General features: G+C 48.9%; 1 protein-coding gene across 4 annotated transcripts in view; it reads right to left on the bottom strand.

Annotated features, from left to right (window-relative positions):
- The window catches only part of TECPR2 (tectonin beta-propeller repeat containing 2), a 101,102-nt gene that overhangs the window by 52,110 nt on the left and 23,621 nt on the right, over nucleotides 1-25,371 (bottom strand). For all 4 annotated transcript variants that reach the window (XM_027520856.1, XM_027520853.1, XM_027520855.1 and 1 more), the window contains exons 3-6: nucleotides 15,403-15,531; nucleotides 14,873-15,004; nucleotides 8,779-8,936; nucleotides 1,373-1,685 (exon numbers count right to left, since the gene is read on the bottom strand). In XM_027520856.1, the coding sequence (XP_027376657.1) occupies nucleotides 1,373-1,685; nucleotides 8,779-8,936; nucleotides 14,873-15,004; nucleotides 15,403-15,531 (732 nt within the window). The remainder of the gene's footprint in view (nucleotides 1-1,372; nucleotides 1,686-8,778; nucleotides 8,937-14,872; nucleotides 15,005-15,402; nucleotides 15,532-25,371) is intronic.

Here is a 25,371-nt window from a genome sequence, read left to right as displayed (position 1 = left end):
CAAGCGGGCCCTCCTCAGCGATGCCCAGACTCTCAGAGCTCACAGCCCTTTACACTAACCCCCGCCCGGCCCATCTCTCCTGGGCTGGACGTGTGCTGGCAGGTCTAGAGCCCCCACCATGCGGATTCCCGCAGGAGAGCTCAGGCGGGCACTGCGAGTTGCGGTTGTGAATGAACGAGGAGGGAGACAGGACTCCTCCAACGCATCTGAAAGCCGTCAGCACCCAAAACACAGGACAACCCTGAGCCCTCGCTGACTAAAAAACATTCTTGCTTCTCAGTCAACAGCAAATAAGAGACTAGCTCAACACAAAGGAGAAAATGGGTCTAAGTCCTTTGTTAATTCTTAAATAATCCTGACAGCAGTCTGAAAGCTTCTGATTGTGCTGCCACGTTCAGACTGTCTGTTCACGCCCCGCCTCTCTGGCTCCACTTCTCCACCTACAAAATGAAGTTAATTACACCTACTGGAGAAAGCTTTGGGTGAGTGTTCAGAAGAGAGGAATTGATGTATCATTATAGTATACCTTGACCCCACCAACTAGTAAGTGCACATTAAGTTCAAAGAGTACCCAAAGAAAAAAGAAAAGCAGTGTTCTCTAGACCTGGGGAAGAACACAAAAATGTCTTTCAAACGTTCCTTAAGAAGAGAAACTCAGGGCTAAAGGCACCTTGGTGATTCCCTAGGCCAACTCACCCGTCCCTGCCCCCTGTTGCAACAAAGACTTAGTGCAACTAAAAATAAATAAAACTTTTAAACAAAGAATATACTAAAACTGAACAGTTAAAAAAAAAATCCTAAAGCAATCTCTATTGGCAATAATCTCATCACCCTACTTTAAACAGAAATTGTTTCCAACCATGATTTAATAATGCTGGAAAGGTGTCCAAATACATCATCAAGTAAAGTGGGGGAAAAATGGCACGAAGTAGCTCCACTCGGGAGGAGAAATAAGGGTAAAAGAAGAGGGTAGAAAGAAAGCTAGAGAAAGGCCCCCTGCCTCGCTCAGCCTCACCCTGGGGAAACCCTGGGGAGTGGGTCCCTGTCTCACTCTTTCTGTTAATGTTTGAGTTTTGATCTGATTTCATTACGCTCACGGTAATTTGGTAGCCATAAAACACATGATTCAAAGAAACGATAGAGAACATTTACTTTTCTGCTTAAATAAAACACACACACACTTTCTTAGTAGGGAATAGGACTACGAATATTTAAAGCAAATATTTTTTCAAATCTACACCTGGTTTCCATGACCAGCTCAATGGAAAAGGCGATGCACAGGACCCAGACTGTTCCACCCTGAGAGGAAGCAGGAGGCCTGTGCACACCCTCCTGCCTCTAGAAGAAGGTGCGGTGCCATCCCTTTGCTCACCTGGTTGACGGTATCCAGGAGATAAATACTATATTCATTCCAACTCAACACCCAGCCTTCTTGGAAGAAGCACGACACGAGCCCCAGGTGCTTCTCAGGTGAGCTGCACCCTCCCCGCTCGGCGGAGTCCAGGCGTGGGTAAAGCTCGAAAGGCTTGACTCCTCCGGCGAAGACGTCTTTTAAGATAAACGTGGCCTGGACAGTCCCGTGGATGTCGGCCTTCCACAGCCGGAGCCCAGGCCGGGACGCGTACAAGGTTAGATCGCTTTGCTTACAGAGTCCTGGTATAAAGCAGGCACCAAACTTCCCAGTGCTGAGATGACAAGGGAAAAGGGAGGGAAGAAAGAAAGCGACACGGACTGAGTCAAAGTGCTAGCTGTCAACCCCTCATTTTAAGTCGAACAAGAATTTCTGGACTAAGCCAGAACAAGACTGATTCTTTTTCAAACCCTTTTCTACAGTGTGGGTTTTGGTGACGTGACCCGCTGGTCTACCCCAAGCCCACAGAGGACACGGCCTCTGCCTGCACCCCCTACAGCAGCCTCACAAGTGTGCACCCCGCGGAGCACGCATCCCAGTTACACACACCGTGCCAGTGCAGTCTCACCACAGCCCCATGAGGCCAGAGTCAGGACTCCTGTCCTAGAGAAGAGCACGCAGCGGCAGGAGGAGAGACGCCCAGGGCCGAGCAGCCCCGCTGCTCTCAAAGTCTGCTCCTTCTGACGCCTGCTGCTGGGTTCGCCCAGCATCCCAGGGAACTAGCTTCAGGCCCAGAACTGGGGCAGCCCTTTCAGAACTTCTCTTAAAACCACAATCTCCATTCTGATCCTCAGGCAAGGTGGGATTTTTTGTTTTCCTATGTTTAGTACCATGAAATAGCTAAAACATACAAATAACAAAATGTACACCCAAGAACCTGTCCCTCAACTTTGGAAATAAAGCCAATAGCCGCATCGTTGATGTTCTCCTGCTCCAAAGGTCCCTGCCCCTCTGGGCTCCAGGTGTGAGTCCTACACTGAATTCTGTGTTCATTACTCCGTTGCTTCTATCAACACTTTAACCACATACCTTTGTACTCCTAAATGCTACGTACTTTGGTACAGACATACTTTTGTCTGTAATTTGTGCTACAAAGTATGATGCTATTTGTAGTCCTTTGCAACTTGCTTTTAATCTAATAATTCTGAGATTTATCCTTGTTGAAAAAAGCACGGGGCTCATTCATTTTCACTGCTATACGGGACTCCATGATTTATTCACCCTCAGGTTGATGAGTATTTGAATTATTCCCACTTTTTCATTTTGAATTGTGCTCACCATGAGCATGTCTACACATAACCTCCTGGTACACAGATCTGAGAGTTTGTCACGGACATTTCAGAGTGGACTCTGGACTGTCACGTGACTGCCGTGTTGCTGATTAAGAGCAGATTCAGGTCAGAGAGACAATTTCGAACTTTTCCCGGTGTGTTTACACCAACCTGGGAGTTCCCACCGCTCCACATCTCTGCCGAACCCCCGTGTCTCCCAGGGTTCAAACAGTAAGAGTTCAATTTAATCCTAAACCCTCTGATTCTCTGTCAGAGTACTTCCCTGATTCTGAACAGCAGAAGGAATTGTGGCTTGTTTTTTAATACTTATTTGGCCGCACCAGGCTTTAGTTGCAGCATCGGGATCTCTGATCTTCATTCAAACTCTCAGCTGTGTCACTTGGGATCTAGTTCCCTGACCAAGGGCTGAACCCAGGCCCTCTTCGTTGGGAGTGCAGAGTCTCAGCCACGGGGCTGCAGGGCAGTCCCACAGCCCTGCCACTCACTCCATGCTGTGGACTTCAGCTCCCTCATCTGTAAACCAGGGGTAACAACTCCCACCTCAAAGGCTGAATGACAATCCATGAAGATGACAAGCAACGCCGGTGACACTGAAGGCCCCAGATGCTCCGCTGCCTCTGCCGTCGCACTCCTGTGGGTGCTGGGCCCCGCCTCACCCTAGCCCTGCACAGCAGCACTGACTCCCAGGGGGCGTGCCAGTGCCCACCCCACGCAGATGAACTCAGCTGGGTGCTTCTCTGCGGTTCAGCATCTCACTGCATCCCTCTGGACAGGGTCCACGGAGGACACAATATCAATTCAACTTTGAAGTTAAGATCGTCAGACCAACCCGACACCGTGGGTCACTTCTGGACAACTCCACGGTCAGCACCGTGGTGATCACTGCCTCTGGTGACTTGTTCTGGCAAGGTTCTCAATAGAGACGCCCACAAGAGTTCCAACAGGACAGCCCATAACCTCTTCCTCCTGCCTTTCCTATTTCTATTTCTATTTGGTGATCCAACTTCCAAATCGAAGTATTTTCCTTCTACTAACAAGTCCTCTTAAAAATCTGTCACTTCAGGTGGGGTGACTAAAGCCTTCATTTTAATCAACATTTAGTGAGCTCCCACAGCACGTGAGAAGCTGTGGTGCAGGCAACAGGAAGGATGCAGGAGGACGGTCTCGGCCCCGGCATGTGACACACTGCAGCGGACGTGTGTCAGAGACGCGCCGCCTCCGCAGCTCCAAGAGCTGCTCGAGGCCTCTAGACAAAGGGGACACGCTGTGCCTGGGCCGTGGAAGGCTAGACCTTGGACACTGAGCAGACCATGTCCCTCTGGGGAAGGACAAGCTGAGCAGGGAAGGCGGGGCCCTGCTCTAAGGAGCCGCTGAACCGTGTTGGCAGCAGGCTGGGAGAAGGCGGCCGAGCCAGGGGTAACTGGCTACATACCGCCCAGGGCAAATGGCCCTCCACCCCAACTCGGCCGCCACCCACACGCAGGGTGACTCCCTAGCGCTGGCTGAAGTCATTCTGAATCAGACACAAAAACTCTAACTTTTAAGGTCAAAGCTCTGCAGGATTCTAAAATCACAAATCAACCGAGTTTCTCTACTTTGGTGGGTCTGTTTTCTAGAAATATCAACCATGACTTTAAAAAATGTCATTTCCTTTATGAGACACACCAATGTTGAGAGAAGTATTTCTAGTTATCAAATTCTACCATCAATCAAATTTTCTAATTTATGTACAATAATACTGAGCAAGACAGAGAGCCGGAAACGAGACGACAAGCCACAGCCTGGACGGCAGGCTCAACAGCCGGACACCCAAAGGCACCAGAGGGCACGATAGTGATGCTGCCCCAGAGCCCACGTGGCTGGGCGGGGGCCCAGGCTCCACACTCACCCTAGGGCCGCGGGTGCTGCTGACCCGGGAGGCCTACCACCGGACACGGAGGAGAAGCAGACGGCTGGGCCCTGCGATCGCCTGGGAGACACACACGCACTGTTCTGTTCAATCTGAGGGGGTTCACAGGCTGGATCACCCACCACTCCCTGCAGCTCTCCCCAGGCCCAGCTGCCCCGCTAACAGGACAGCCTCCACCCCCCTCGGGCCAAGCTGGCTCCACTGCGGCCCTCCCGGGCTCAGGGCTGTGACCTGCACCACCACCTGGTCACCCTGCGTTCAGGCCCACATGCCCAGATACCCCAACACCCACACCCCCAGACACCCAGACACCCAGACACCCATATCCCCAGACACCCAGACCCAGACACCCAGATATGCACACAGCCAGATACCCACACACCCACACCCCCAGACACCTATACCCCCATCCCCCCAGACATCCAGGGACCCAGACACCCAGGGACCCAGACACCCACATCCCCAGACACCCAGACACCCACACACCCAGACCCAGACACCCAGATACCCACACTACCAGACACACACACACCCACATCCCCAGGGACCCAGACATCCACAACCCCACACCCCCAGACACCCACGGACCCAGATACCCATACCCCCAGATACCCAGAGACCCAGACACCCACACCCCCAGACACCCAGACATCCACACCCCCAAACACTCACACCTACACCCCCACACCCCCAGACAACCACATGACACCTACCACACCCACACCCCGACACCCACCATATCCCGACACCCACACCCCCAGACACCCAGGGACCCAGACACCCAGGGATCCAGACACCCACACCCCCAGACCCCCACACCCACATTCCGACCCCCACACCCCCACACCCACACCTAGCGTGCAGCCCACCCTTCCTCCCTCAGCTCCCCCAACCCCGCGGCCTGCGCCCTACAGGTGTTTTTTTTGTCCAAGCCACACGGCATGTGGAATCTTAGTTCTCTGTCCAGGGATTGAACCCATACCCCCTTGCAGTGGAAGAGCGGAGTCCTAAGCACTAGACCCCAGGGAAGTCCCCACAAGGGAGGTGGGCCTGGCCACCACACTGCCAGAATCAGAGGCCCAGCTGGGCGCATGGCTTGGGGCCACTCAGCGGCTGCAACACGGCTCTTTCTGACAGGTAGAGACGGGGTGTGCTGGCACACAAGACCTCCCTTTGCCAGTGACACTCACTCATCAGAGAGCTCCTAGGTCCCAGAGCTTTAAACGCTGTCCAGACACCCTCGAGGGCACCGCTGCAGCCACCCACAGCCCTGAGCCCACGTCGCCCCCACCCGCCACCCCAGCCTGGCCCCAGAGGAAGACCGCGCCCTGCCCGCAGCGACACTCTACCCACTGCCCGGACCACCGCCTCTGACAGCTCTCCTCCTCCCACACCCCAGAGCCAGCCAACCCATCGGCTCTGCCCTCAAAGCATCCCTGCCACCCCACCCTGGTGTGAGCCCGACTCTCACCTCAGTCACCCGGGACCCTGGTGGCCTCCGTGGTGGCCGCCCTCGCCCCCTCCACAGGGCAGCCAGAGTCAATGCCACTCGTGACTCTCAAGCGCTGGAGTAACACAGCGCCGAGTGGGGCCGTGAAGCCTACAGGATGGGCTCCCAGCCCCTCCTCTGAGACCCAACACCTGGCCTGTGCTTCTCTGAGGGGTCCTCACGGCTCCCCCCGCCCTCTCCCAGGAATCGGCTCAAACCCCACTGCACAGGAGGGTGGGGACACGTCTGCCTAGCCAAAACACACCAGACAGACATCCTCACAGCTCCACCCATTTATTATTACAGCTGCACATTCTAGAACATGCTTATTTAACGTCGGTCTCCCCCACAGGAACGTGAGCTCCTGAAGACCAGCGCTTGCTCCCCTTGCTCACAGCAGTCTTCCCCAGATTGTAAAGGGCACTGGGCACAGAGCAGACACCCAGGAAGGACCCTCCAGGGTTGAATGGGAAACACGCTCCCAAGATGGCCTCACCCAGGCCAGGGGGCTCAGTGTCACCTGCATCTGACCACCTCATCTTCATTTCTGGCCCAGCCCCCTCTCCTGAGCTGTCGACCTGAACACGTTACTCCCGATGGGGATTCCGGCTTAGTCACCTAACAGGCATCTCAAACACAACACGCCGGAGAGAGAATCCAGACATCCAGACCTTAACCCAGGGCTTCCTGTCTGAGTTAAAGGGCTTCTCTCTCCATCTGGTTGCTTTAGCCAAGGGCACAGAAATCCTTCCTTACTCTGTTCTCCCCTCGCCCCCTGTATCGAATTCATCCCCCAATCATCCTTCCCCCCCGCCCTACCCCTCTTCATGCCAGGGGCCCAGGTGGATTTCACGCCGCCCCCAGGACTCCTGCAGCTGCCTCCTTGCCGTGCAGAACCAGGCGTGCTCAGGCCGCCCTCCTCCTGCCTAAAGCCCCCACTGGCTTCCCGTATGGCCTGGAATAACTCAGGGCAAGGACTGGCTCGAGTCTTCCTTTCCAGCACCCGCCCACCCTCCACAGCTGCCCCAGTCCCCCTCTGGCTCCTTGAACATTCCAGGCCCGGGCCCAACGCAGGGCCTCGGCAGCTCCCGAGACCGGAAGGCTCTTCACACACTGGAGGGTTCAGCCCAGGATCTCTTCCCCAGAGGCCTCTGCTGACCGACTGCCTCTACCTGACCCTTCACCCAGATGCTGCCTCAGAGCACTGTCCACGCCGAGACCGGCATCTCCGAGGGCAGAGCCTGGCTCCCCGCTGAGCCCCGGGTGCCGGCCGGTGGGATGCCTGGTGACCGGAGCTGCAGCTCTGGGAGGCAGTTGTCATTGGGGTCCTTTTCTAACCACGATCTAACAAAGCACACGACAAGAGACAAGCTGTCAGGACACAGGTTGGAAGTGCTTCTGTTCACTCTGTTGTGCCCTACTTCTCTAACACAGCTCCCTAACATAAAGGGGACTCAGCTGTTTCGGCACCCTGAGATGGTGCCTGGTAAGTGTGCGCAAAGACCCGGCCACAGAGACCCACCAGGAGAGGGTCAGAAGAGGTGCTAAGGCTTCATGCTGGAGGTGAGAAGGCCAGGTGTGAAGGCAAAGACTGCTGGGTACCGATTCACGTGGAGGTATTTGGTTTTTAAGTCTCTCTCTCTGCATGCCACCTTCCTTCCAAAAAGACACAACACAGAGAGACACCGATAGACAAGCCAGGATGAGACGTGAGGGGGAGAGCGGAGGGCTTCTTGGCTGTCTGCTCCCCACCCTCCACTCCACCCCCCCCATCTCCCGTGACCCCTGCCATCCCCCCACCCCCGGCCTCTGCAGACAGCGCTGCCCCTTCCCCTGGCACTCCTCCAACTCCAGCAGAGGGAGAGTCTGGCCAAGTCTGCAGGACCACCAAGCCCAAGCAGCGGGTCCTGCTGGGCTTCCCAGGAGCCAAAAGGGAGATGATCGTTATAAGAAGACCAACTGTCGATGGAATTAAGGGGGTGTTCAACATGGAAAGGCAAAGCTGAGGGGAGATGTGACTGTGTGAACAGCCATGGGCTGTTCTGCCAACAGAGAAAGGAATAAACTTGCACTGTGTTCCTGCAAAGCCTGGACACAGCATAACGGACGCTGAGAGGACCAGAGGCTGGCACCGCCAGCCCCACGCTCGTTCACCCCCGGGCTTCTTGGCTGTCTGCTCCCCACCCTCCACTCCACCCCCTCCCAGCTCCCGTGACCCCGGCCGTCCCCCGACCCCCGGCCTCTGCAGACAGCGCTGTCCCTTCCCCTGGCACTCCTCCAACTCCAGCCACCGGGGATGCGGCTGGACCAACCCTGCTTGCAGCTGTTCTTCCACCAGGAGCAGGTCATAGAAGGGGTCGTCTCTCAGCCAGGAGCTCTGACCCCGTCCAGGCCGGCCCCGCTTCTTCAGGACAGCCCACCCCGGGCCACAGCCCACGTCCTGCCGCACCCCTCACTAGGCTCCACAGCGGGAGACACAGCCAGTAGCGCTGCGGCCACCTGCGTCCACAGTGGTGTGGCTCACGGAGGGGGTGAGGCGTTCCACCCGACCCTGACCTCTGAGCCAAGCTGTGCAGGAGGCGGTCTGCGAGGAGCAAACGCTGGCAGGAGATGCGGCAGGGGGCTGGGGACCCACGTGGAGCCCTGTCCCTTGCGCTGTGACCCCAGCGCAGCTCACCTTTTCCTCGGCTGTGTCCCGACCTGCTGGACAGAGCGCTCCTCGGTGTAGAACAGCAGGCTCCGCTGCAGCGTGGAGACCAGCAGCACCTTCTGGCTGTAGTCCAGCTGCACGATGGAGGCCGGCTCCTCCAGCACCAGGTGCGACTGGCAGACGCCCTGCGGAGAGAGGCGCGTGAGGCCCACGGGGCCAGCTCCAGGGCCCCCAGCTCCCGGCACTGGCCCGCGGCCCTCCTGTGTCTGCATTCCTGCCAACGTCTACCTTAAATGAAGGCTCTCATCCTCACCGGGTTCAGTGCCAACCCACCGCGATGATACTACCCGGAGAAGCCCTCACTGGTGAGAAAACTGTCAGGGTTACCATCTAGGTCAGGCCACAGCAAGGTTGCCAAGAAACGCTTAAAACTTCTGTATGATTTTTAAAAATGCTTTCAGTACATGTGTGACTCTGTACCTCCCTGTTCACTGAACCCAGGGTAGGCGAGGTACGAGCAGGGAAGCCGGAAGATGTGAGGAGCCACAGGAACCATGACATCCGTCATTCACAGCAGCAAAGCAGACACACTTCCCCCTCTACCGGCTGACGCAACAGCAACAACGACGATGCAACTCAACACGCCTCGACTCGCCACTCCTTTGAGTTTCTCAGATGGCGCTTATATAGGTCACTGGGTGCGCACAGTGCTACAAACCACCTCGGCTGTCACAAAACCATGAATTTAACAACTCGTGGGGTGAGAGCGAGAGGCCATGGCCACCGCCATCCTGGCTAATTTGCTCTTTCCCTGCAACATGGTGCAAAGAAGGAAGAATCCATAAAGATCTAAGCAGAAATATGCAGCACCATGTATATTATTTATTCCAACAGAACACAATGGGACTTTCTAAAAAACTATTGTGACAACTATCAAGTTCACATCACAACCTCCTCCACAAAGGGTTCAAAGTAATTCTGGGGACATTATATCCTGGCCTACTGAAAGGGTCAGAAGAGACAGGTTAGAAAGAAATGAAAATGTTACTAAGTATGTTAAAGAGCCAAGTAAAGCTTTGCGAGGCACTTCATCGCTGACACAAATGATGTGTCTTTGGGTCAAGTATCCGCTCCTGTAAGCCACTCTTCTCCTACAGCCTGTTTCTTTAACTGCGTAAGAAATACTGATGCAACGTCATAGACCTTTGTGGGGAAAAAGGGAGTAGCCATCAGATTTGCTGGTAAGATTTACATACAGTAAAAGTCACCCTTTTTAGATACATGATTCTATGAATTTCGACAAATGCATACCGGTGTGTAACCACCAGCATGACTGAGACAGGGGAACTCCTATTACCTCCACTATCATGGACATGAGGCCAGAGTTCCGTCCCACCTTTACTTACACAAACTGTAGTTTTTCAACTTTTGACTTAGCTCATAATGGAATCAAATTCATTGCATTGTACTGTGCAAAGGGCCTCCCTTGTGGCTCAGCTGGTAAAGAATCCACCTGCAATTCAGGAGACCTGGGTTCGCTCCCTGGGTTGGGAAGATCCCCTAGAGAATGGAAAGGCTACCCACTCCAGTATTCTGGCCTGGAGAACTCCATGGACTGTACAGTCCACGAGGTCACAAAGAGTCAGACAGGACTGAGCGAGTTTCACTGTGCAAAACCATACATCTTTTCTGCAAATCTCATGAAACACCTGTGTCTTTAAAAACGGATCAGAACCTCAATAAAGCTGGGAACAAAGTGTGGGGAAATTAACAAGATGGCACCGGTCAGGCTCTCCCGTTCCACGTTCTGTAAACAGTGGCTGTGCAGCTGTGTAGCAGCCGAGACGGCTTAAGGCACTGTGCGTGTGCGTCACAAGGCGCTCGCCTGGCCACAGGCTACTTTTGCTCTGGTTGAGCATAAACAAGCTTCGCCTGGAAAAGCCCTGAAGGATTGTGTGCGGTTATGTCTGCTGTGCCAGCTAGGAGAGAATAAACGTGTCTGCAGTTCCTACGGCTCCTCACATTTTCTTCCAGCCTCTTAGCCCGCACCTTGCCTACCGTGGGTTCAGGGAACAGTGCTCACAGTGAGACACAGCGAGACAATGGGTGCTGTGAGCAGGGTCAGCACACACAAGGAGAGTGCTCTCTGCGTGACTTTTCCCTCCGTTTCCTGATGTGCATGAGCAACGCTCCCATGGTGCAACCCACGCTGTGGGAGTGACAGCAGGAAGCTGCACACACGGGATCCCTGAAAACCTTAACAGCAGGTTTTCCTGGAGAGCAGTTCTCAAAGTGTGGCCCACAGTCCCTGAGGGTCCCCTAGGACTTCTTGAGGTCAAAGTCATTTTCATTACGAGGTTTCGCCCGCCTTCTTCATGGAGCAGTGGTTCATACTGCTGGTGGGTAGAGCTCCTGAAAGATCGGGGTTGGAGGGACCCCAAGGCGAGAAGGGCACCAAACTCCAGGAGCTGTTATGGTGCCCCCGGCCACTGGACATGTGCAGCAAAAACGTAAATTTCCCTTCAGAAGGTCTTTGATGCAGGAAAATAACAATCCCAACAACTCTTGACCTTGGAGACACCAGTTTTTTTATTCTGTGATGACACTGGGCCTGCACACAGCTCTCCGGCTGAGGCTGAAGTCCTGTGGTTCTTTTGAGGAGGAGCACTTGGACGACTGTATGAGCTGGGAGCTGAACTTTTTTTCCCCACAAAATACATTTTTACTTGAAATACTAGAATTATTCAAACTTGGGTCTTTGGCAGGCATTTTCTCAGAAGGAATAAAGCATATCTGTCACTTCAAGGAAAATAAGTGAGGGTATCTGTTGCTGATAGTAAGACTTGATCTTCACAAATGAAGATCAGAATCTGAAAACCTGTATCCACTCTTGTGAACCTGACATTCCCAACAGCTCAAGACCTTTCTCATCAGAATGATGGAGATGTTAACAAAGGTGCTGTTTTTGCTTTCAGTTCAGTTCAGTCGCTCAGTCGTATCCAACTCTTTGTGACCCCATGAACCGCAGCACGCCAGGCCTCCCTGTCCATCACCAACTCCTGGAGTCCACCCAAACCCATGTCCATTGAGTTGGTGATGCCATCCAACCACCTCATCCTCTGTCATCCCCTTCTCCTCCTGCCCTCAATCTTTCCCAGGATCAGGGTCTTTTCACATGAGTCAGCTCTTCGCATGAGGTGGCCAAAGTATTGGAGTTTCAGCTTCAACATCAATCCTTCCAATGAACACCCAGGACTGATCTCCTTTAGGATGGACTGGTTGGATCTCCTTGCAATCCAAGGGACTCTCAAGAGTCTTCTCCAACACCACAGTTCAAAAGCATCAATTCTTTGGCACTCAGCTTTCTTTATAGTCCAACTTTCACATCCATACATGACCGCTGGAAAAACCATAGCCTTGACTAGATGGACCTTTGTTGACAAAGTAATGTGTCTGCTTCTTAATATGCTGTCTAGGTTGGTCATAACTTTCCTTCCAAGGAGTAAGCGTCTTAATTTCATGGCTGCAATCACCATCTGCAGTGATTTTGGAGTTTTTGCTTTATATTATAAAATTAAATGTATCAACATTTGGAAGATCTGCATCAACATTTGGAAGATCTGCATCACTCTGTCGGAGAAGGCAATGGCACCCCACTCCAGTACTCTTGCTTGGAAAATCCCATGGGCGGAGGAGCCTGGTAGGCTGCAGTCCATGGGGTTGCGAAGAGTCAGACATGACTGAGCGACTTCACTTTCACTTTTCACTTTCATGCATTGGAGAAGGAAATGGCAACCCACTCCAGTGTTCTTACCTGGAGAATCCCAGGGAGGGGGAGCCTGCTGGGCTGCCGTCTATGGGGTCGCACAGAGTCGGACACAACTGAAGCGACTTAGCAGCAGCAGCAGCATCACTCAATATGTCAATATTTTCCAAGTGACCAACACACAAAATTACAGAATTACAAAATCAAATAAAATGAGTCAAGGAGCCCTTCAAAGTGCAAGACAGACCAATGGATTTCATTGTAACAGAGCAACAAAAATTCATCCACATGCTTTCAGATTCCATGTTGTAACCAACCTTTAAAGAAACTACCGTTAGTCAATTTGGGCATGTGATTAAAGAAGAACATAACACAGTTCTCTGGAAGGGCTACTAAAACACTCCTATTTCCCACCACATACCTGTGTGAGGCCAGATTTTCTTGATATACCCCAACCAAAACAATGTATTATGACAGACTGAATGCAGAATCCAGCTGTCTTCTATTAAGGCATATATAAAGAGATTTGCAAAAACATAAAGTGATGCTACTCCTGAAAGTAGTAGTAGTTTTTTATTTTTTTTCTGTCACACTGGAAGGTATGTGGGATCTTAGTTTCCCAACCAGGGATCAAACCCAGGCATCCAGCATGGAAGCGAGGAGTCTTAACTATTGGACCACCGGGCACGTCCCATGTTCCGTGTTTTGTTTTTGGCCTCGCCTTGCAGTTTGTGGGATTTTCCAACCAGGGACTGAATCTGGGCCCTCTGTATTGAGAGCCTGGAGTCATAACCACTGGATCATCAGGGAATTCTCAGTAGTATTTTTTTCACAAAAATATACAAAAACTTAACCCATACAAACACAACCTCTCTGGAGTCCTCTTTTTAAGAGGTATAGTGTTAAGGGGTCCTGGGACCAAACAGTTTGAGAACACTGCAACAGAATATTCGTGATAGACAGGTCAGTCTCGGATTAGAGGGACTCAGATTTACCCAGCTAGTAATCGCTGAATTTCTGGACGCACTAGGAAAAATGGCTACAAAACAAAGAAGAAGACGAAAGGAGCATACCACCAAGGAGAGAATTCCAACCGGGCAGACATCTGACAAAACAAAGCACAGGCAGGCTTCAAGCCACCCACACAACAGAAGCAGACCCTCGGTTTGAAGTTGAGCTCTGCTGGGCGTCACCTGGTGCCTGGACCCCTGGGAACCTGGGTTTCTTATCTACTGACTGAAGATCAGAATGTGAGGCTTAGGGCTCTGTCCAGAGGTTTAATGAGCAAACACAGGGGTGGAGCTGGCTCCCTGCTGCCACCAAGCCTCCTCCTCCTCCACCACTCTCTCACAACCAAAGTTTGGCTGGGGTGAGCTCACCACCCACTCTGACCGCTGTCCACAGAGTGGACCAAGACTGCTGCCTGCCATGTCAGTATACAAGGGAGGTGGCAGCCATCAGCCACAGGGCTGTCCTCTCCCCTACCCCAGGGCGCACCCTCAGGGAGCTCAGGGTGGAGATACACAGGCTACCCTGCATCAAGCCAGCAGCCACTGTGGGCCACCCCCAACATGTGGCTGAGGGGTTCAGGATTGAAAAGCACGGGACACTGGCCCTAGTGTTAAGGGGCACATCAAAGGAATGTGATCTCAGTGAGCCCAGACTCTCGCATCTTCCCACACATAGAAAAGTGCTAAATTTGTTAACTTGAGAGATTTTTTTCTTTAGTTAGCACACTTCTTGATGTTCAACAAGCAGGTTTGTTCTTTCAAAGCTCCTGTAGATCCTGGTTCCTCCCCAACCTCTTTGGAAGGATCCCTCAGAGTTACCTAAGACTGTCTCCCAGGCTTAAGTCCTCAGTAAGCCCACCGAATAAAGATTCTCAACTTTTAGGTTGTGCTTTTTAGTTTTCAGTTGACAATTGTCGTGACTTTGAAATGTTTCATGTCCTCCTCTACAAACTGTCAAGGAATAAGGCTTGGTAGTGGCTTCTTTTCTAAGTGGCAGCAACAGACAACAGGAGAATGAGAAAAGCGTATGTTTGAGTAGAAACAAAGGCCAACTCTTAACACACAGAAGTAGAAGCTCACAAAGCGTCAGGAGAGCCCCTGAAAGAAAATGCTGCAAACAGCAACTGAGGACAGAAAGAGACACAGGGAATTTCCGGGGGACCTGGAGGTTAGGGTTCCAGGCTTTCACTCACGAGACCTGGGTTCAATCCCTGTTTGGGGAACTGAGATCCCACCAGCTGACTGGCGCAGACAGAAAAAAATGGGACAAGGATCAAGAAAACAAACTGACCAGCTATAATTTCTCCAAGTATCAGACCAACAATACTTCTGAAAATGATTTTACCTGATCTAGATCCAGAGAAGAATAGACGATTTTCCCTTTATCATCTCCAGAGAACAGTTTCATCCCATTGGGGCTCCAAGCCAGAGCTGTTATGCTATTTTTGTGAATGCCAGTGACGTCAAACCTCCGAAGCTATGAATAAACGATAAAAATAACACGCAAGAAAAAGAAAAGGAGAGACACTGTGAGATGTAGAGCTGTGTGGACGAGGCAGTATGCAACCCCTCCTGTTTTGTGGAGTAACTGGTGTTCCCAAGCTGCTTTCCAGGCAAAACCCTGCACAAGGGCCCATCTGTCTATTTACCTTGAAAACTGACGGAGAGGAGCCAGAGGCTATTAAGCAATTTAAATTACCCATATGCGCTTTTCACCAAGTGTCTTACCAGCAACAAAAATGTTATCTGACTATGAAGAGCACAGAATTAGGCTTTTCTGAGCAAATATTTTCTCAGCAGATGAGGACTTCTCATTTTAAAGGATGAGAGGAATTTGCCAAGAAATTAAGAAATGCTAAAATGGTTGGCACTTACCTGTTTATTTCTCCCTGGCAATGAGGATACAAGCTGAAAAACTGCAACCCTCCCAGAGGCTGTGCCTGCTGCTACCAGGTCATCGAAGCAGCTCAGCAGCTTCACCACCGTGATGGACTCCGTTTTCCCCTGAAAGAGAAAACATCTAAAATCAAATGGGCCTGTCACTGGGCCAGATTTCAAACTGTGAAACAGCACCTACAAGTGAAATGGAAAACCTCACCACACAGCAGCCTATACATACTCCTGATTGAAAATGAATATAGTTCAGAGAGATAATTATATCTTTTTCTTTCCAGGTTTTTTATTTTTGAAATGGCAAGTGTGAACCACTGAGCTCTTCTCAAGAGAATTCTAAGGAGCTTGGACAAGAGAGATTGTTCCCCCTGAAATCAGAGTCTGGAATCAGGAGAGCTGTCCCACTCCCAAGCTCTGCTTCCTTCTCTCTCAACATGGACAAGTCACCCACCAGCTGTCATCCGTGGTGTGTACCTGCCACACAGGTGTGCTGGAGGATCAACAACACACTTGAGAGTGCTTCATAAACTTATTCCTGGTGTGTTTAGATTCTTAGATCAATAATCACATTAAATAACATTAACGCAGGCTTCTTATACTGGTTTAGTAAAAAGCACATGTCAAGCACTGAATACAGATCTTTAGGCTTCCAGTGCACCTGAATAGTCGTTTGTATTTTGAAACCACTCATTCAAAAAAATTACACAACCATTTCCACCTTGCTAAGACAAATGGCAAGATCTTCAATAGGCCGTTTTGAACCCTGATGCGGTAATTTACATGGTAATCAATCTGTCAAACCCGAGTGCACCCTGCGCCTTCAGGATCCTGAGTCAGCTGCTGGGTTAACACACAGCAGGGCGAGGGCCCGGCCTCTCAAAGCGGAGCCGCAGCAGCAAGACATGCACGCAGAGAACCGCCCCAGCGAGCGGAGGTGGTCACGCCGGAGCTCGCTTTCAGGCCCTGCTCAGGCTATAAACACGCCTGGTGCCAGAGCATGACAGGGGGTAAGGGAGCTAGATCTTAAGTGACAGGAAGGAAAAGCGGGCCCTTGAAGATGCCTGCTTTTGCAAGTATACCAGTCTGAAGTCTTACTGGGACACCCTCTGGAACAGGCTGGAAGGAGGCGTGGGCCCAGACAGGAGGACCAGCCGGGAGCTTTCTGCGCTCATTCAGGCGGAGCAAGTTCGCACCCAGTCAAGAGAAGTGGCCAACTCCACAGGCGCCAGGGTGGAGAACCCCAGGGAGGAAAGACGAGTGTGAGGCCTGATGAGGATGCCGGCAGCAGCAAGGGACAGGGCACAGGCCTCTCAGAAGCACGTGTCCTGCGCCAGGCCGCCTGGCCAGCACTGCACAGGCATTACCTCCTGGGATCCTCAGACCACCAAGAGCATAGGAGATGGAGCTATCCTCGTGATACCAAGGCTGTGAGACTGGTCTCAGGTCACACAGCCCAGGGGAACCGAGTCAGGACTCTGCCTGAGTGTGACTGCAGAGGCCAGGCCCTGCTCTGCCTCGGGGCTCCAGCAGACCCATGGCTGTGGACGTGGGAGGCAGGGTCGGCCAAGGAGCAGCAGGACGGTGAGCGGAAGGCAGGGACTGTTAGGGACGGCTCCACCTCTGCTCGCAGGCGAGAAAGGCACACAACACGCCTTAGATGTGTATCGTCTGACATGCCAGCGGGGCCTCCCTGGTGGTCCGGTGGTTAAGACTCTGCAGTTCCACTGCAGGGTGTGCAGGTCTGATCCTTGTTTGGGGAACTAAGATCTTGCACACTGCACGGCATGCCCAAAATAAAAAAGAATATTTTTCCTGGGAATTTGTAATTACAAAAACTGCTACTCCATCAGTAATCCAAATCACTTATTGGAGATCTTGCCATGTCATAGCACAAAATCAGAACAGCTGTGTAGTTTTTCTGAATGAATGGCTTCAAAATAAAAATCATCGCACAGATGGGCTGGAAACTGCAACGCCTGTAAACATGCTTTTAATAAACCAAGGTACTAGGCTTGACTTAACATTCTTTAATATGATTACTAATACATGTCATCATTCTTGACGTAAGAACCAAAACATCCAAAGAATCAGACTATCATACCCGACTAACTCCAGATAGAAACAAAATATGAAGTTTCAACTTCTGACAGGATAACACTCTAGCTGTTCTGAAAAACACTGCCCTCCAAACACCTAGAAATGCTGAATAAGATACATAAAGCACTTATTAAACGCTCAGCCGACCTCTATAAAGAAAATCTACAAGGGCCAAAACCCAAGAGAGCCCTTCTGTCAAACCAGACAGAAGCCAGCCCTGAAGCCACAGGCTGCCCAGTGACTGGTGAACATCCAGACCTGGGATTTTCTCAGGTGAGTAGGGGGAATGAGGACAAGGCTTCGGGCCAGATGAGGTAGGGAGCTGGACCTGACCTCCCCGTAAAGCCAGAACCCATGAAGACCTAACGTTCAGGGAAAGTGTAAACTAGGGAAAAGTCAATTTGCTGGCAAATGGAGCTGACAAGGAACTCAGCCTTGTATCTCAGGCACTGACTGGAGTGAATAAAAAGAGCAGTTCCTAAGGATCTGTAATCACAAACCTGCCCCATCCAGCACCAGGGTTTAAAGTTACTCTCCCTCCCCACTCAAAAGCAGCTCCATGCAGGCAGCTTCTGACACGCTTCCTTGTCTGTAATGCTTCAAGGGGCCTGGCAGAGTGACCATAAACCCCACCTCTGGGGACTCAGTCACGGCCCAGGCCCCTCAGGATTCACACGTGTTGGGATCAGCCACACAGTTCACAGCCAGAGATGACCACAGGGAAACAGGCCCATGAAGAGGACTCAACCGAAAGAGCACCAACAGAACTGGACAACCCCTCATCCCAACTCAAGTACTTTCATGTAGACTAAGAAGAACCAGAACTGTAATGGAAATATGCTTAAGGGGAAGGATAAATTGGAAATTTTGAATTAGCAGATATACACTACTACATATAAAATAAAAAATAGAGACCTGTTGCCGGGAGCCAGCATGGGAGATCCCACCCATGACAAAGGTCATGCAGAGAGGACCTGAAGGCAAAGGCGAATCAGGACTCGAGGGACCCCTTGGACCTGCTTGAGCATCTATCCCAAAACCAGAATCTGTCTGTCTTACTACTTTATGACTTTCACCAACTCCTCTGACATTAACAGGGGGCTATTCCTGACCACCTTTTTCTGAAGGACATCAACTTAGAGCTCTAGTTAATAAGTCTCCTGGGCATAATAGGAGTGTTCCAATTCAAATCCCTCAGATAGCTTTCTAACTTGCCTGACAGGTTTATCCGGACTCCTACAGCTACGCGTGTGATTGTTCACAGCCTCCCAACCACGAGAGGCACGGGAAGCTGGCATATTTTAACAATGCAGAGCTTCTAGGGGAGTTAAAAAATATTAGAATAGAACTGGTAGAGGATTTCATTGTTGAACTAATGCTTGCTGCCAAGTTCCCATATCCCTTACCCACTGTGTCCCTGGGAGTGTATTAATATAGTTGGTATATAGAAATATAAGTAGTAACCTTAATGTTAACAACCCTAGACCCTTGAGTTAATAAATTCTTTCCTTGTTATCCCCCACTGCACCTTTTGCCCTACAGGAATACAACTCTATCTAGTGCTTTCAGGCAGTGGCGCCAAACTTCAGAAAAATCACCTTTGGAGAAAATAAGTTTTTCTGGTTGACTAAGCTTTATCAGAAGAAAAATGTTAACAGGCCTTCTGGCCAGAAGATGATGTAAATCACCTAAAGCCTTTGTATATGGTAAGTCTGCAGAAAGAAAGCCTGGTCTCAATAAGGGTCAAGGACTGCTGACCTTGCATGATTCTATACCCGCTATTATCCTCTATGTACAACTTAGGGTATAAAAGCTCCTTTTGAAAATACAGCTACGGACCTGGCTTCATCAGAGCTTGGTCTCCCCGTGTCATTCTTTTTTTCTTTTCCCTCCTTTTCTCTCTCTGTTCTTCCTTCAGGATGACTACTTGGAGCACAGGGGCTCCCTGAGTTCACTTATCTGCCCGGGCTTCTAAGACTCAATTGGGAAGGCGCCCAGTGTCTTCAGGGCAAGGGTGCTCTGCGTCTTCACCCCACTGAGAGGGCGCCTGTGGCCTCCGTGAACAGGGCAAGTCTGGTGTCACGGACTTTATTGGCTTTCTGTGTAAACCAAGGTAGATCAAGCCCCTTTCTCTCCCCTTTTACTATCCTTATCGCCGATGCCGTCCTCCTGAGGGAATCCCTGGGTCCTACCGGGGCTGGACCCCGGTATACTATATAGCACAGGGAACTATCTTGTAATAACCTACAGTGAAAAAGAATCTGAAAAAGTGTAACTGAATCACTTTGCTATACACATGAAACACGATAAATCAACTATACTTCAATAACAAAAAAGTCTTTAAAATTTTCAAGGACTATAAAGGAAATTGAAACATAAGAGCAAACCACTATCAGAAATAATTAAATATACATGAAAAAGAATCAAAAGAATTTAAAATCTTAGTGGTGGATTAAAAGATTAGTCACAGCTGAAAGAAAAATCACTGAATTAGATGACAGATCTGTGCAGCAAAGATATAAATTAAGAAAGAGAAGTTGAGAGTCACAGAGGATAGAATACAAAAATCCAACCTACATCTAATTGGGATTCCAGAAGAAAAGAAAATAGGATTAGAGAGGGCAGTGCCTTCAGAGATAAGGCTAAAAGCTATCCAAAACTAGGGAAAAGCCTGTATCCTCAGGAGTACAAGCCTTGAACAAGATTCATGAAAAGAAATGCACACACACATGTCTTTCAAACAATAAAACCTCAAAAGCAATGAGGAGATATTCATACGTCAGAGAAAAGAGGCAAATAACTAAATATGAATAATTATTAATAAAAGATGTCTCAACAAAGGAGTCCTGGAGACTGTAGAGTATCATCCTCAAAGTGCTAAGAGACAGAACTGATAGCCTTGAACAGTATGTCTTTCTAAACAATTTAAAGACAGAGACACAGGAATTCTCTGGCGGTCCAGTGGTTAAGACTCAGCACTTTTACCATGGCCTGGGTTCAATTCCTGGTCAAAGAACTAAGATCCTTGCAAGCCATGTGGCATGGCAACAAACAAACAAAGGCAGACACTCAGACGAACAAAACATCAAGAGTACTTGATTTTGTACTTTGAAGTACCACCCAAAGACTTCAACCCAAGAACTACTACAGGACACACTCCAGCAAGAAGGAAAATTGGTTGCAAAGGAAACCAAAATGTAACAAGGGATGGCAAGTGAAGATGCCGATAAAACTGTGAGGAAATCCAAACAGTGATTATAAAATATAATATGTCCAACTTGAGTAGTTAAATGTAGAATGAAAATACCAAATTGTCACACGCATAATGAGAAAGGCCAGATAAAGACATAACCTTCCGTGAATATAGACACAAAAAAATCTCAACTAAAGTACAGCAAGATTTTAAAACAGGCTATCATGATAAAATGCAGTTTAAAGCCAGGGATGTTGCTAAACACTCTACAACACAAAGGACAACAGCCCTAGGCCAAAGGTCAATAATGTCAGGTTGAGAAACCCTGACTTAAACCACCTCAAGAAGGACATTAAATATAAGTGGCCTAAATATGCCAATTAGAAGGTAGAGACTGTTAAACTGGATTAAAAAAGTAAGACCTAAATTTACGCTATCAACATGAAATGCACTATAGATTTAAAGGCACAGACAAGTTGAAACTAAGAGTGGAGAAAGATAAACCACGCACACTGTTATTTTGTAGATTTCAACACTCTTCTCACAGTATTTGACAGAACAAATCGGCTGCAGAAGTCTTGGAAGACAGAACTATACTATTGCATTAGTCTGTGTGCACAGAGAGCAGCCCCTGAGGATAGAATCAGACACTCAAGGCACTTACTGTGAAAACAAAAATCTGTGAGGGAAAAAGGGATGCAGCTGGAGAAGGCAGGAAGAATTGTCAGATCACAATGCAGGCTATGACCCTGAAGGAGGAACAGCCTGGGAGCAGCCAGGAGGATGTGTGCCATGGAATGAGCACAGTGGTGGCTTCGGGGGTCTCAATACACCATCCATCCCCATGGCGGGAAAGAAGTCAGGTTACCACCAAGCCACACACAGAGTTCAAAGACATTAACAGACTTCCCTGGCGGTGCAGAGGACAGGGATCTGCTTGCCAAGGCAGGGGACACAAAGCTTGATCCCCAGCCTGGGAAAATTCCACGTGCCACAGAGCAACTAAGCCCGTGCGCCACAACTACTGAGCCCGTGCTCTAGAGCCCGCGGGCCACAACTACTGAGCCCGTGCTCTGCAACAAGAGAAGCCACTGCAGTGAGAAGCCCACATCCTGCAACAAAGAAAAGCTCTGGTTTACCGCAACTAGGGAAAGCCCACACAAAGCAGTGAAGACCCCAGCACAGCCAAGAAGATAAATTAAAACAAAAAACAATTTTAAAAAAGTATTTGGGAGAATAGCATTGAAACATGTATAATATCATGTATGAAACGAGTCGCCAGTCCAGGTTCGATGCACGGTACTGGATGCTTGGGGCTGGTGCACTGGGACGACCCAGAGTGAGGGTAGGGGAGGGAGGAGGGAGGAGGGTTCAGGATGGGAAACGCGGGTATACCTGTGGTGGATTCATTTCGATATTTGGCAAAACTAATACAATATTGTAAAGTTTAAAAATAAAATAAAATTAAAAAAATAAATAAAGATTAAAAAAAAATATTTATTGTGAGTCCCTCTTTAAAAACAAAGACATTGCCAACAATTCTACTTTAGAGAGAGAATATACTTAAAGATTATTTTTCATGACTGCATTGATATACAAAACCTCTTTTAAGATACCCAAACACTCAAGGCTCAAATCCACTGTTAATATTATAATTTTTAGCAATACATCTACTTCATAAAATCAATCCTTCATTTAATACATTATTTAATAATGGGATTTTTACCACACTAAGAGCATTAAGATACCGATCTAGTACTGTTTCATACAAGTCTACAAATGAGATAGACCTTAATAATATCAAGTAGCCTATATAAAAGAATTGCTAGTTTAAAATGAGATGAACTAGGGTTAAGCAGTTAAGTGTTTACTGGTGGCTTCACTGTGCTTGTTGTGGGGACGCAAAGGTGCCGCTTTCGGGGGTCTCACAGTCCCAGAGGGACACGGCTAGCTCCGACACGCTCAGGAGAGGCATGGGCTGGCAAGGTTGCTGCCTTCGGGGTGCAGTCAGCTGCACATCAAGTGTCTCGTGGCATGGTTATTTTTCATTTTCTGAAACAGTGAAATACGATCATAAATGCAAGACAATATACATGACATATACATGACACCACCCTTACAGCAGAAAGCGAAGAGGAATGAAAGAGCCTCTTGATGAAAGTAAAAAAGGAGAATAAAAAAGCTGGCTTAAAACTCAAAAAACTAAGATCATGGCATTTGATTCCATCAGTTCAGTTCAGTTCAGTTGTCCCTCAGTCGTGTTCAACTCTTTGTGACCCCATGAACCTCAGCATGCCAGGCCTCCCTGTCCATCACCAACTCCTGGAGTTCACCCAAACTCATGTCCACTGAGTCAGTGATGTCATCCAACCATCTCATCCTCTGTTGTCCCCTTCTCCTGCCTTAAATCTTTCCCAGCATCGGGGTCTTTTCCAATCAGTCAGTTCTTCACATGAGGTGACCAAGATTTTGGAGTTTCAGCTTCAGTATCAATCCTTCCAATGAATATTTAGGACTGCTTTCCTTAAGAATGGACTAGTTGAATCCACTTGCAGTCCAAGTGACTCTCAAGTCTTCTCCAACACCACAGTTCAAAAGCATCAGTTCTTTGGCACTCAGCTTTCTTTATAGTCCAACTCTCACAACCACATGTGACTACTGGAAAAACCATAGCCTTGACTAGACGGACCTTTGTTGGCAAAGTAATGTCTCTGCTTTTTAATATGCTGTCTAGGTTGGTCATAACTTTTCTTCCAAGGAGCAAGCATCTTTTAATTTCACGGCTGTAGTCACCATCTGCAGTGACTCTGGAGCCCCCAAAAATAAAGTCTGCCAACTGTTTCCACTGTTTCCCCATCTATTTCCCATGAAGTGATGGGACCAGATGCCATTCTCTTAGTTTTCTAGGTGTTGAGTTTTAAGCCAACTTTTTCACTCTCCTCTTTCACTTTCAATAGGCTCTTTAGTTCTTGTTTTCTGCCGTAAGGGTGGTGTCTTCTGCATATCTGAAGTTATTGATATTTCTCCTGGCAATCTTGATTCCAGCTTGTGCTTCATCCAGCCCAGTGTTTCTCATGATGTACTCTGCATATAAGTTAAATAAGCAGGGTGACAATATACAGCCTTAACATACTCCTTTCCCGATTTGGAACCAGTCTGTTGTTTCACGTCCTGTTCTAACTGTTGCTTCCTGACCTGCATACAGATTTCTCAAGAGGCAGGTCAGGTGGTCTGGTATTCCCAACTCTTTAAGAATTTTCCACAGTTTGTTGTGATCCACACAGTCAAAGGCTTTGGCATAGTCAATAAAGCAGAAGTAGATGTTTTTCTGGAACTCTCCTGGTCTTTTGATGATCCAGTGGATGTTGGCAATTTGATCTCTGGTTCTTCTGCCTTTTCTAAATCCAGCTTGAACATCTGGAAGTTCATGGTTCACGTACTGTTGAAGCCTCACTTGGAGAATTTTGAGCATTACTTTGCAAGCGTGTGAGACGAGTGCAATTGTGAGGTAGTTTGAGTATTCTTTGGCATTGCCTTTCTTTGGAATTGGAATGAAAACTGACCTTTTCCAGTCCTGTGGCCACTGCTGAGTTTTTCAAATTTGCTAGCATACTGAGTGCAGCACTTTCACAGCATCTTCTTTTAGGATTTGAAACAGCTCAACTGGAATTCCATCATCTCCGCTAGCTTTGTTTGTAGTGATGCTTCCTAAGGCCCGCTTGACTTCGCATTCCAGGATGTCTGGCTCTAGGTGAGTGATCATATCATTGTGATTATCTGGGTCGTGAAGATCTTTTTTATATAGTTCTTCTGTGTATTCTTGCCACCTCTTTTTAATATCTTCTGCTTCTCTTAGGTCCATACCATTTCTGTCCTTTCTTGTGCCCATCTTTGCATGAAATGTTCCTTTGGTATCTCTAATTTTCTTGAAGAGATCTCTAGTCTTCCCCATTCTATTGTTTCCCTCTATTTCTTTGCACTGATCACTGAGGAAGGCTTTATCTCTCTTTGCTATTCTTTGGAACTCTGCATTCAAATGGGTATATCTTTTCTTTTCTCCTTTGCCTTTCACTTCTCTTCTTTTCACAGCTATTTGTAAGGCCTCCTCAGATAGACATTTTGCCTTTTTGCATTTCTTTTTATAGGGGATGGTCTTGATTCCTGCCTCCGGTACAATGTCACGAACCTCCATCCATAGTTCTTCAGGCACTCTATCAGATCTAATTCCTTGAATCTATTTCTCACTTCCACTGTAAAATCGTAAGGGATTTGATTTAGGTCATACCTGAACAGTCTAGTGGTTTTTCCTACTTTCTTCAATGTAAGTCTGAATTTGGCAACAAGGAGTTCATGATTTGAACCATGGTCAGCTCCCGGTCTTGTTTTTGCTGACTGTATAAAGCTTCTCCATCTTTGGCTGCAAAGAATATAATCAGTCTGATTTCAGTGTTGACCATCTGGTGATGTCCATGTATAAAGTCTTCTCTTGTGTTGCTGGAAGAGGGTGTTTGCTATGACCAGTGTATTCTCTTGGCAAAACTCTATGAGCCTTTGCCCTGCTTCATTCTGTACTCCAAGGCCAACTTTGCCTGTTACTCCAGGTGTTTCTTGACTTTCTACTTTTGCATTCCAGTCCCCTATAATGAAAAGGACATCTTTTG

The sequence above is a fragment of the Bos indicus x Bos taurus genome, chromosome 21, assembly GCF_003369695.1.
Source record: "Bos indicus x Bos taurus breed Angus x Brahman F1 hybrid chromosome 21, Bos_hybrid_MaternalHap_v2.0, whole genome shotgun sequence".
Lineage (NCBI taxonomy): Eukaryota > Metazoa > Chordata > Mammalia > Artiodactyla > Bovidae > Bos > Bos indicus x Bos taurus.
The sequence above is the reverse complement of the archived record's forward strand: the minus strand, read 5'-3'. Positions and strand labels throughout refer to the sequence as shown.